The sequence below is a fragment of the Puma concolor genome, chromosome B1, assembly GCF_028749965.1.
Source record: "Puma concolor isolate L17-30 chromosome B1, mPumCon1.1.hap2, whole genome shotgun sequence".
NCBI lineage: Eukaryota > Metazoa > Chordata > Mammalia > Carnivora > Felidae > Puma > Puma concolor.
Window position 1 is genome coordinate 71,690,651 of NC_141670.1, and position 14,006 is coordinate 71,704,656.

Genomic DNA, 14,006 nt, shown 5'->3' on the forward strand with positions numbered 1-14,006 from the left:
GTGAAGCCAAGGCTTGAAGCTGACATTTGTTAGCTGTGTGACTTGGGGCAAATTGCTTCTCCTCTCTTGCACCTCAGGTTCCTCATGTGTGAAGTGAACATCTAATGCTCATACCTTACTGTGAGGACTAAAGGAGCTGACACAACACTTAGAACCGGGTCTGGCATATTTCATTCCCTGAATATATATTAGCTATTCTCCCATTCATCTTTATTCCCCACCCTCTCTGCTTCGCCTTATTCTTTGCTTATGGCAAATGATCAATAAAAAATTAATGAATTTTGCCCCAAGATAGGTAGAGTATTCTTTTCCAGGCAAAAAGATCTATGGGATATTTTATTTATTTATTTATTTATTTATTTATTTATTTATTTGGTATGGTCTTGCTTTTCTTGCATAGATCTGTTCTGGATAAAAAGTATATAATTCAACTGCCTTTTTTTTTTGTAGTGAATACCAGCCCCCATTGTTCCATGGCACCCAAAATTTAACAGCACTTTGTTTGCACAGTGTGGGCAGTGGTACATGATCATCTATTTCCTGATGGTTCTTTTTGTACCTGATCTAATCACTTCCATATTCTCTGATTTTAGTTTTTCCCTGGATTTTTTTTTTTTTCGGTTGGTTTGTAGTTTTAGTTCGAACCTCTCTCTCAAAATTGTTTGAGACATGCTTCTGTCTTGCTGTCTTCTTTAATATTATCTGGGACCTGTTGGTCATTTTCCAACGTATCGTTCTCCTCCAAAGTCAAAACTTCATAAAGAAATGAAGGAGAGCACTAATTAAGTCCCCTCCCATGTATTTTTAATTTCTTATCTAAGACTTTGCATCACTACCACATTATACGATTCTTCTGCTATTTGTAAATCTCCATAAATATCAGTAGATGAAGAGGGGGGTGGGGAGGTGCTATTATTCGGTGACTGCACGTCGACATAAGCACTCCTGGAGGAAAGAACGATTGTAAGATTGTAGCCTGGCATGGCTGCCTGTTACGGCTGTATATGGTAGCTTCTCTAACTCTTACCTTTTATAGTAATTTTTTCCCCCTGCTAACTGGGAAAATGTATACAAGTGGAGTTAGGAATTAAAGACATTGGCTATGCCAATATTGCAGTTTATCTACCCACTCAACCTCATTCCAGAAGGAATTTTTAACAAAAGTTGGGTAAGTTACAGCACCAGTGTCTTAACAGTTTTGATGCCACTTTAAGTTCAAAAACAGTAACTCAGTATTGACACATATATTTGACGGTCATTGGGTTAAGCTTCATGTTAAAATCATGTAGTCTTGGTAATTTTATTTTGGAATTGTGAATTCAATAGAAAAGTCTGCTTTAAAAGTTCCCTATTTCTCATAGTTATTACAAGACTTTGCTGTTTAGCTCTCTGGGAAGAACGTTACTAAATCAGTAGAATGTATGACTAACAATATATTCTAAGTCTTTATAAAATTATTATCTATCAGCCTGACTTTAATAATTCATCTTTGGCCAAAGTACAAATACTGGTTATGTCCCTGTTCTCTCTAACGCTTCTGGTCACTCATGTGTAAAATAAGGGTAGTAATTGTAAATTACTTCATAGAATTCTTGTGAGTTAAAGTATGTAAAAACATTATTACAGTGCCTGGCACCCAGTAAGCATTCAAAAAATGTTAGCTGATTAACCTTTGATATGACCACATACTCCAAATGAGGTATACATTCTCTACTTTTCTCTTTTAAATCTTCAAATAAAACGGTCATGAGACTCGACTTGTGCCTCTTTGGATTAACGTACATTTCCCGGAAGAGTATCTTTTAGAAGTTGCTCTATGAAGTTATCGCTGTCCTACCCAGAGAACAGAGAAACTAGACAACTCCATATTATTATGTCCCCTGGTCTTTGTTCATAATCCAAACAAACACAATTCCTCGAAACTTTATTGTTTCTATTATAAGAAATGAAAATACACACCGAGTAGGTAGTTCTTATCAAATACTTCAGATAATCTTTTACAGAACACATAGCTGTGCCTTCCTGTCGCAGTGTTAAAAGGAAATATCTTGAGTATCAGTGTCTGTCTTGCTATATTTTTTATTAAAAGGCCAAACTGCACATTAAGTTCATTTAATAGAGGCATCATTGTTATTATCCCCAAGCCTCCGTTTACTGCACAGTGGGTCCAGCTGCGGAAAGTTAACTGTGACGGAGGCTGATGTCTATGAAGTACATCTAATCCATCTCATCAAGTTTATAGAGGACTTGAAGCGAAGCCAAGAAAATTAATGAGTGGCATAATTGAGCAGACTCAGCTGTAGAGTGATCGTGTTTCCTTTCACAGGATCGCAGTACTTGTATTGCTTCAAGTATAAATTTTTGTTAAATGTGTGAAAAAAATGAATGAGTGAAAGAAACCAACAAACAGAAAGACGGCTGGGCAGTAGTGGTTTCAAACTACTTAATCAAGGCGAAATTCTCTGTAATATTGTCAGAGGAGTGAAACGGAGTGCACAGTAGGTCTTTCGATGTCAGGACCGTTCCGTATTCGGAGGCGGCATCCTTCCAAGTGGCTGCTATTAAAACATCCTTTCTTTCGCGAAAAGTTGATGATCGTTTGTGATTTCTTTGAAGGGTGGGGGTAGGTGTTCACGATGCCTTCGTCAGAAAAAAAATAAAAATTTGTAAGTCTTTGTTGGGCCCCGAGATTCTTTTCTGAAATTTTACTTGTCCATGAAATCAAACGTTACAGACATTGGTTGATTTTAAAGATGGCTTACATTGTTCCCTTTCAGGTCCTTCAGTTGAGACCAAAGAGTGGTGTCAGGGGATTGCATAAATCTCTCACGGACGTGGCCCTGGAGCACCACGAGGAGTGTGACTGTGTGTGCAGAGGGCACACAGGAGGATAACCGCATCAGCACGCACAGCCTCTCCCAGAGCAGTACAGCTCAGTGGCTGATCTGTTAGAGAACTTGCGCATTATCTCCATCCATAATCTCAGTTGTTTGCTTCAGGGACCTTTCATCTTCAGGATTTACAGTGTATTCTAAAAGAGGAGACACCACACGGAATTAGAAGTTGTGCAACGGCTCTTTTGAGAGGAGAGGCCTGAATAACAGGAGAAAAGGTCTTTGGTCCTGGAAAAAAAAAATGAATGTTGTGCATCACTAGCTAGTGACAGAGTTGCCTTGTGCTTACTCAGCTAGCTGTGTTCCGTATTTCAGCTGTCTCCATGCGGCTTAGGCTAATGTCAGTACGGGGAAAAAACTGTGCGATGAGCACCTGATTCTGTTGCCTTGCTTAACTCTAAAGCTCCATGTTCTGGGCCTAAAATCACAGAAATCTGGAATTGTTTCCTTACATTCAGATATATAAACCAGAGTGATCTATGTCCTACAACCTTGGTTTTTAAAAAGGAAGGGTGTTACGATAAATCAAACTCGTGTCATGCTGACAGGAAAGACTGGATTTTCCATATTTCTTACTAAAGTTTCCACCATTTAGAAGAGAACTCTGGAAGAGACAAACCTGAAGAGTGGCCTTATCTTCACTTTATCTACAAGTCGGTTTATTTGTTTTATCGTGTACATTTTTATATTCTCCTTTTGACACTATAACTGTTTGCTTTTCTAATCTTGTTAAATATATCTATTTTTACCAAAGGTATTTAATATTCTTTTTTATGACAACCTAGATCAACTATTTTTTAGCTTGGTAAAATTTTTCTAAACAGAATTGTTATAGCCAGAGGAACAAAGATGATATAAAATATTGTTGCTCTGACAGAAATACATATATCTCATGGTCATACGGTGCTAGAGCTTAGATTGATCTGCGTTTTAAAATATTGAAGTGGGAAATCAATAGGATTTGATAAGTTGCAAAGACTTTTGGAAAATAAATGATCATATCTTCTACCCCTATTATTGGAAATGCAAATAAAAAGCAACCTATGAAAGTTAGGCATTCAGATTCAGAATCAACTACTAACCCCTAACCCTTCTTTTGGTTAATGTGAGCCTAGCTCAGAAGAATATAAAGCACCTTGAAGAAAGACTGGACAGCTTACTGACAAAGCGCACTCTGCTATCCTGTAGGAACACATCCTATTTATTGTGATGTTCTGGTTTTATTATCTTTAAACTCTGTTCCATACCCTTGTATAAATACATGGATATTTTTATGTACAGAAGTATATCCCGTAACCAATTCACTTATTGTACTCTTTGGCAATTGAAATGAAAATCAGTAAATTACTTTGCTTGTACAATGCTTAATATTGTGCCTAGGTTATGTGGTGACTATTTGAATTAAAAACGTATTGGATCACCAAATAAAAAAAAATGTGGCTATTTTGGAGATAAACGGTGTGTGTGTGTGTGTGTGTGTGTGTGTGTGTGCACGCGCACGCAAGATTTGTCTCGACGCCAGGAGAGTGAAGATCAAGTTTTGTGTTACCGTGGTTTCCGTTATGCAAAAGCCTGTGTCAATTCAAAAAAGACAGGTAGAAAAGTGTTGAGGATTCCCTGTCTCTTGTCGCCAATATTTTGGAGCTCATTTCTTTTTCTCCCTGGTCTTGATACTGATTTCTGGTATATTAAATTGCACCTGACTTGAAAGTTGTATGTGATTTGTGAAATGGTTAGTGATTGATCATACGGCAGTGTGAAACTGAAAAAGAAAAAATCTTGTAACTTTACATTGTCTTCATTTTCAATGGCAGCTATTGAGTTGGCCGGCAGGGTGGGCGGGGTGGGGGTGGGGGGGGCAGCATAAATTGATTTGGCATACAGACTAAACATACCTTGTATAGCACACTTCCAGGTGTGGGTCCTCACCTTCAGGTGCAGATTTCTATTCAGGGCTTGTGTCTTATCTCTGCCTTTCCACCCGCCCCAGAAGGCTAGGTAGGGCCCAGGGCCATGCTGTCTTCAGACTGCTCCCGTAGGCCTGGGCGGTACCCTTTCTTGGTACTTTTCCATCCAGCAGTCCTACCCTGCGCCCGACCACTTGGAGAACAAATACAGGACCATACAAATGCTGCCTTATTGATTTACCTCCTCGTGGTTTGGTCCCAGCCCTGCGGAGGCCTGCTAGACGTAGTTCACTGTGCTTCACGGAATATGCAGTGCCCTGTGTCTCCCTCTTGGCAATTTGCAAACCGGCATTAGCATAGCAGAGACTCAACTAAATCTGACAGTAAATGGCCTGTGTAACTGTCTGTGATCCAGCGCTTCCCACCATTGAATGGAGCGCCTTCTTTCCCTCTTATTTTTGAATGTTTCTTTTTTGTTTACTTACAAAATGGTGAAAGCCAGAAGAAATTACTCTATGAAGGTAGTCCCACATGCTGTCGCCAGTGAGTGGGAAAAGCCAACTGCTTTATGCTTACTCACTCATAGACCTTTTTGTGCATTGGACCAAAAACAAGCAAACAAACAAAAATAACCCATCAATGGCACCGGTGACCATAATTTTTCGGATTTCCAGAAAAATCTTGTCTGTATTTTTTTTTTTAATTTTTTTTTTTCAACGTTTATTTATTTTTTTTGGGACAGAGAGAGACAGAGCATGAACGGGGGAGGGGCAGAGAGAGAGGGAGACACAGAATCGGAAACAGGCTCCAGGCTCTGAGCCATCAGCCCAGAGCCTGACGCGGGGCTCGAACTCACGGACCGCGAGATCGTGACCTGGCTGAAGTCGGACGCCCAACCGACTGCGCCACCCAGGCGCCCCATTGTCTGTATTGACCACAAGTGTTTTACATGTGATATATTGGATTAGTGCTTTGCCCCTTGAGAGGAACTGTTTTGCTACCTTGTGATTTTATTAAAATAAAAGAGCAATCCCTAATTGGCACAAGGCAGGCTTTCATGTCTACATTTTTCATTTCTGTATTTCATTCCCTTTCTTTTCTAGCAATAAGTGTATGCACTGTGGGAAGGAACAAATGAGAAAGTAATGAGAATTTACACTGTGAAAACACCCTGGCTTCATTTCGTTATTCTCAGCGCATCCCTCTCTTGAGGTGCATTTACTTAAGCTTGTGACTGGACTCAAGGAAAGGCAGAAAATACAAGTCTCCCTCAACATCATATATTTAATATAATGCGACGCGCTTACCGCCAAAAAAAGATGCTGAGTTTTTAATGTATTTTAACTATATATTATAAATACATTTAAAAGTTATAAATAATCACAATCCTTTACATGCATAAGAAGGAGTAGAAAATTGAAAATATAATCGACCACTTGCCTGACATCTTGTTTTTCCTTCATGCTTCATATGTAGTCAGTCAACAAGTCCCGTTGGCTTTTTACCTTTTCAAAAGTCTCTCTTGTGTTGGTGTCTACCTTTCCGTGTCTGCAGCTGCAGCTTTGACTTAGAGCCACATGGCTCGCCCTCATTATGCTGCCCACTCTCCTTTCCCCACTTTTCTGGTCCCTGGTCTCACTCCCCTCTGATCCACCCTTCGCACGACTAACCGGGGGAGTCCTTCCAACAAATCTGATTATGTCCCTGGGGTGGAAAATTTACAATTGAACTCCGAAGGATTAAATTGTAATTCTTTGCATGACACTCAGAATTTATTATTGTCTCATTGTTCATTTTTCACCATCAAGCCTAACGTACAGCTCTCGTCAACGGATACCTAACAGTTTCATGAGAATAGCGATACTTGTGCGCATCCCTGTGCTGGCACACGCTGTTCTTGGAAGCATTGTTCCTTTGCTTACTTACCTCAGTGGCTTCCTCCCAAGTCTCAGCTCAAATGCCGCTCTTCAGCAAAACTCTTCTTCCTTAACTCCCACTTGAATTAAGCCATTTCTCCCATGCTCCCCGGAATATTGCAGTTGCAGATATTGTCAATTTATAATTACTTGCCCTCGTTTTGATGTCTCAGACTACTAGTCTAACAAACAAATGAATAAATGATTTTTTTTAATGTGGCAATGACTGACCTCAGGCCCCCTGGAGACCCTAAATATCTCTGAACGTCAGCACCTTAATCTGTAAAGTGAAAGAGTTAATAGATGGGTGCTGGGTATTTTTTAGTTGTAAGCAATCCAGTCTACTGGTTATATTGGGGCACCTGCCACCGCGATTACAGCTTGCAGATGAAAATGTTCCTTGTTAGTTTAAGTGATATAATGATTTTCTTCTTTAGCAGTGCTTTGAAACTACATGTTTGGTTTTCCAGTTAATGGTTTTTCTACTAACCGTATTTCAGATATCACCTCTATTCAGCTTAGGGGCATTTAATAATTCATTTATGTATTCATGTTTTGGAGACATTCTATAGTATGATTAACTTTTGTGAGTCAGAATTTAAAGTCTTTAGATGTGAAACATGGACATCAGCAATTGATGATTCATAATCTTTACATCATTTACCTCTTTTGACTCATTTTGCATCGTCAATCCCAATGTACAATTGTAGTGAATACTCAGTTCCCGTAAGCACCAATATTCCTACATATGCTCGCACATGCTGGGTTCTTTTTTTAAAGCACTGTTCCTACACTAACCTATTTTAATAACTTCCTCTTTTGTCTGTCAAAATGTTAATTACATACTTTAGTACTCTACCTCAGAAAGCATTTGCCCAGCCACCTACACCAAATCCAATTTCTTTCATAACTGCCAAGCCATTCTTACTCAGTATAAATCTATGTAAAGTTTAAGGAAGAGATTTAGTATTCTGGTGGAAGTTTATTTTAAGATTAATAACTATCACTTTTTAATTACATATGGGATCCCAACCAGGTTTTTTTTTTTTTTTTTTTTTTTTTTTTTTACAGAAATTGGAAATCTGATCCTAAAATGCACTTAGAAATGCAAGGCACCCAAAATAGTGAACAAATCTTGAAAAATAGCCACATAGTTGGAGGACCCATACTTCCTGATTTCAAAATTTACTGCAAAGCTATCACAATACTGTGGTAAATTTAATAAGTTTAGACCTACAGAACAATGGAATGGAATTGAGAGTCCAGAAATAGACCTTCACATTTATGGCCAATTGATTTTGACAAGGATGTCAAGATAATTCGATGGTGAGTGAGTATCCTTTTCAACATATGTGCTAGGACAACTGAATATCCACATGCAAAATAATGAATTTGGACCTTTACCTCACACCGTATACAAAAAGTTAACTCAAAATGAATCAAAGGTCTAAATGTAAGAGACATAACTATGGAACTTAGATTCTGCAGGAAAAAACTTTGAGGACCTTAGATTAAGCAGTCGTTTCTCAGAGATGACACTAAAAGCACAAGCAACAAAAGAAAAAGTGAGCATCATCAAAATTAAAACTTTTGCACCTCAAAAGACACAATAAAAATAAAAGATAACTTACATAATGAGAGAATATTTGCAATTCATATATCTGCCTGATTAGGGTCTTATATCTAAAATGTGTAAAGAAATCTTAAAGCTCAACAATAAAAAGATACCTAACTCTATTGAAAAATGAGCAAAGGATAGGGGCGCCTGGGTGACTCAGTCAGTTAAGCATCTGACTTTGGCTGAGGTCATGATCTCATGGTTTGTGAGTTTGAGTCCTGTGTCGGGCTCTGGGCTGACAGCTCTGAGCCTGGAGTCTGCTTCAGATTCTGTCTCCCTCTGCCCCTCCCCTGCTCTCTCTCTCTCTCTCTCTCTCTCTCTCTCTCTCTCAACAATAAATAAACATTAAACAAAATTTAGAAAAAAGAAAAATGACCAAAGGACTTGAATACACATTTCTAAAAAAAAAGCAAGCAAACAAACAAAAAAAGCATACAAACAGCCAATAAGGACACAAAAACATGACCAACATCATTAGTCATTAGAGAAATGCAAATCAAAACCACAATGAGAAACCACTTTACAGCTACCAGGATGGCTTACAATCAAAAAGATGGACAATAATTAGTGTTGATGAGGATGTGCAGAAATGGACACCTTTATAAATTCTTGCGGCGGGGGTGGGAGGGGGGTGCCTGGGTGGCTCAGTCGATTAAGCATCGGACTTTGGCTCCGGTCATGAGCTCGTGGTTTGTGGGTTCGAGGCCCCTGTTGAGCTCTGTGCTCACAGCTCAGAGCCTGGAGCCTGCTTCAGATTCTGTATCTCTTCTCTCTCTGCCCCTCCCCCACTTGCACTCTGTCTCTCTCTCTCAAAAATAAATAAACATTAAAAAAATTAAAAATAAAATAAAATAAAATAAAATAATAAAATATTGGGGGGGGGGGGGAAGACAGCAAAATGTGGCCATGCAAGAAAACACTTATGCAGTTCTTTAAAGGGTTAGACATAGGATTAACGTATGAATCGGTAATTCTACCCATAGGCATATACTCAAAAGAATTGAAAACCCTATACACAAAAATACATAACAATATTTTTCATAATAGTCAAAACATAGAAACCACCAACGAATAAATGGACAAACGTGGTATATGCATACAATTGAATATTATTATTAGACAATAGAAGGGAATGAAGTGCTGATAACTGTGGAACATGGATGACCCCTGATAACATTATGTTAAGTAAAAGAAGCCATTCACAAAAGGCCACGTAATTTACAATTCCATTTACATGAAATGTTCAGGATAGACAGTCCTTAGAGAAGGATAGTATATGCACATTTGTCAGGGGCTGGAGGAAAAGGAAAAATGGTCAGTGACTGCAAATGAGCACAGCATTTCTATTTGTAGTGATAAAAATATTCTGAAATTAGATAGTGGTGATAGTTGTGTGAATGTCTGAAAACCATTGAATTACACGCTTCAAACGGTGGACATTTTGGCATTGGAATTACATATAATAAAGCTGTTTTTTTTAAAAGTCATGGATAAATGTATGCACTGCAATACTTAAGACATACCCACCCCCAGGAAAAAGAACGAACAAGGAATAAGTAAAAAAAGCAAAGCAAAACAAAACAAAAAAACAGGTCATCTACACTTCTATCACCCTTCTACAAATCATTTCTATCTGCTCTCTGTATGCATATAGGTATGTAGATAAATGAATAGGTGGTGTAATACATGGAATTATTGGTCTCAATTCCATCTCTTATAGTATTCAACATTTATGCCTTTGCCTTGGCTTAACGGTGGTTGGAGTATCCTTTCCCATTTGAATTTAGTCTTCGCCATATGTCTTGCTCTAAGCCATAGAATAAAAGTGCCTGTGACACAAGCTGAGGCTTCATACATGCTTGCACGTCTGGGTTTGCTCTCTTTGACTCCTGCCATCCTCAAGAAGAATATGCTCCAGAGAACTCACTAGTCCAAAAAGACACCTGGTGCAGACTTAAACCCAGTCAGTGCCATGGAGTCAAGTCCCGCTGAGTCCATGTGTCAGTCCAGGCACAAGTGCCTGGGTGACTCACAAACGATTCTTGTTGTAAGCCAGTGATTTTGTGGGTGTTTGGCATGCAACATTATGTGACAACGGTTGACTAATAGATACATATTATTTCATTTAAATGAGGTCGTATAGTACAACCTATGTTTTAGTAAAACGATTATGTATACCTTCATTTGAAACTATGGACCAAAGACATTGAAATGGAACAACAACAACAAAAATACACTTTGGAAAATGTGCCATCGACACAAAATGTTTCCATACAGTCCCACTAAAGTTGTGAAAAAAAATGTTACTGAAAACACTAAAAGCACGGGAATACTTGCTAAGCACCTGCTTTTATTTCAATCATTCATTACCTGCTAACATACTGTTAAGAAACAAGAAGAAATAAACTGACAATTTATCCCACCTCTTCATGCTCATTTTTTAATTATTTACTTTATGTTTTTAATAAATATTTACTTAATATAGAAGCATTAAAAGCATTTCATAATAATGTTTTATATTTATATTTTAATAAACTCCTTTATGTCATGAAGAACTTTGGGGAATTTTCATATGTTTTTTAGTTTATTGCTCTTTCCAAACTTTGCTCTCTCTCTCTTTTTCCCCTCTTTCCCTCCCTCCCTCTTTCGTCTCCTTCCTCCCTCATCTTCTCTCCTCCTCTCCTTCCTTCCCTCTTCCCTCTATTTTTTAAACATAAGATTATTTGCATCATTTCTGTGTCTTTACGTTGTTTTCTGATCATTTACATAAGGCATAGTTTGTGTCCAGACTACTGTTTACTCTGATGTGGGAAGAGTGATTTCTTGATTCCATTTTTACTTTTCTAACCCTTGTTTGCCAGTGTGATGACAGTTTGCAGATGAACTATTATATTCTATTTAGTTTTGATTCTTTTGGAGGAAGGAGGTTGAGAGCACTTGGAATGTGCAACCTTTGATGAAAGAATTCTGCTCAGCTCGCTCTCAAAGTGTCATTTGCTGAAATGCACTGTGGCAGAGGCATGCATCCATTCTTCTTGGAGTGAGAAAGGGGGCCAGATCAAATAGGTTTCAGATCTTACTCATAACTCAGTGTGAAGACCTTCAGGCTATCCTTTCATCTGAGGGCATCAGTCTCTACTTTTCAATTTCCATGTTTCGTCCGAAGCTCCTCAGAAACGACTTTCCCTTGCCTTTCTGCTCACAGCGGAGAAAAGATAACACTACCTCTTCTGACTGCTTCTCTTCAAAGTTAGCTGGATTCATGAGGATGCTTGGATCCATAGTTCAGAAAGAGACGTTGGAATGGAAATTAGCCTAAGCCTCATCATAAAGCTACCCTTTTGTTCTTAAACTATCCTCCTCTGAAGTTTATAGCAGGAAGCATGTCTCTCGCTGGATGCTGTTAGCAAATGAATTCTTTGTTGGACTTGTGTTTCCGCAATCCAACTCTCCTTCACTGGTACTGTCCCGATGTTACGTAATATTTCTGTGTGGCAAATTGTTATGATTTTAGCAATAATTTAATTTTTGCTTAAACTTTTGTTCTTTGCTACTGAAATAGGCTATTTCCAGTTTTTTGACTTGTAAACTTAAAATTATATGGCCCATAAAAGCTTTTGTATTTGTATTTAAATCTTGTTACAGATTTCATTTAACAGGTTATTAACACTGCTCAGTACTAGGTGGGCTGCTGATACTCTCCCCGTTTGTAGAGAAAACAGAGATTTCACCGTATTCTCTTTTGCTGTGAGATAAGGTCCTCCACAAAATTCAAGGGGGGAAGTAAAATAATTCTCTAAGCTGACTTTAAAACAATTTTGTACAAGTACTTTTTAACCTCCTGCTTAGAAAAAAACATCAAGTTTTTATAAGTTTTACAATGGCCTTAACTCCATCTAGTAAGCAAATAGTTTACTAAGAAGTACAGAATTCAAGTCCTTTTAAAAGAGTTTAGGATTAAGGCCTTAATTGACACCCTCTGATGTAAGTCAAATACGTGACAGTTCACTAAACACTATTTGAGGTTTCTGTTTAATCAAAGGAGAGCTTACAAAAAAAAAAAAAACATTTTATCATTTTTAATACAGCTCTTTGAGTAACTTTCCGCTGGACATACTGATAGACAACCAGCTCCAATGATATACCCAAATAGAAAAATATATATAAAATATCTTTTGTACAAAATAACTTAGCTTCTGACAGAGCTAAAATGTCTATATATTGAGTAATAATAAGCAATAGACAAATGTTGAGAAGAAATCCTTTCAAAATCTGGAAAATAAGATGCATTCCTATTGTTCCATATTTAACGTGCACAGGGAGTAAAATTAATATCTCTTAATCCATTGATGCTAATTTTTTAAAGATAGTACCTACGGTAGCGATTGTCTTCCAAATTTCCAGACATTTTAATTTCAAATAAGTATTCATAGACCAGCAGCTACGGGTCATATCTATCAGGAAAGAAATCTGTGACAAGAAGAGTAGGGATTACATGAATAATTCATTGGCTAGAGGTTGATTTGCTTTGTTTTCAGTCTGAAAGCTGTGATCCGAAAACTGGATTTGCCAGCGTTTGGACAGAAGTATCAGGAAGGAAGCTGAATGTGCTCCCTCCAGCTTAGTTTATCAATGTGCTAGTGTCTGAGGGGCTGCTGTGCTTTTCCAACGTGAGAAGAACCTGACCTTAAGGCAAAAAAAAAAAAAAAAAAAAAAAAAAAAAGCATAAAATGAAAAGGCTTCAAATGACCAATTCTATGTGTAATATCTTTAGAGGTTTTCTGGAAAACATAATAATTTAATAAAGGAATTTTGATCACTGTCATACATTTTAGTAGCATAGTGTGAATGATTTGCTCAAAATCTTACTGTATTTCATAGGGCTTATCTGTTTTGACAATACATCGTATCTTTGTTGTTGAAATAAAGGCATACAAAGTGTTAACAAGACCTAAGTCTTATTGCAATCTTCACTGGCATGGTAATAAATCATAGTGATTTGTTTTTAAACTTTTTAAAAAAAATTTTTAATCTTTATTCATTTTTGAGAGAGAGAGAGAGAGAGCAAGTGGGGGAGAAAGAGAGAGAAGGAGACACAGAATCTGAAGCAAGCCCCAGGCTTTGAGCTGTCAGCACAAAGCTTGATGTGGGGCTTGAACTCATGAACTGTGAGATCATGACCTGAGCCGAAGTCAGATGCTTAACCAACTGAGCCATCCAGGTGCCCCTGGTTTTAAACTATTTTTTATCCAAAGATACTTACATACTTTGCAATGATTATTTTCGTGGAAAGTGTGTGTGTGTGTGTGTGTGTGTGTGTGTGTGTGTGTGTGTGTTTACAGTTTTTCATCTTAATTTTTGCAGCTGGAGATGGGGTCAGGAAGTGAGAATGTGACATGACTGAATAATCTACATCACACACAGGCATGTAAAAACATTTGAAGAAAATCATGAGGTTCGTGTTTGGTTTCCATTCATGGAAAAGGCAAACTATTTGGCATGCATACGAATCTGCTTTTAAAATTAACCTATGAACAAATAAAGCCTATGTTCTTTCTTAAAAGCAAACTTCATTTCGACTATATCAAAGGTGTTTCCCAATATCTATTCAAAAAACCTAAACCATAAGTTCCCAGCAAAATCCTGGAATCAAAGCAGGTCATGAAACCCT

The 14,006-nt window shown here is 37.8% G+C and overlaps 1 protein-coding gene across 3 annotated transcripts in view; it reads left to right on the forward strand.

Annotated features, from left to right (window-relative positions):
* The window catches only part of PDGFC (platelet derived growth factor C), a 206,955-nt gene extending 202,351 nt beyond the window's left edge, over positions 1-4,604 (forward strand). For all 3 annotated transcript variants that reach the window (XM_025921706.2, XM_086704006.1, XM_086704005.1), the window contains one exon: positions 2,778-4,604. In XM_025921706.2, the coding sequence (XP_025777491.1) occupies positions 2,778-2,894 (117 nt within the window). In that variant the 3' untranslated portion in view covers positions 2,895-4,604. The remainder of the gene's footprint in view (positions 1-2,777) is intronic.
* Positions 4,605-14,006: the final 9,402 nt, after the last annotated feature.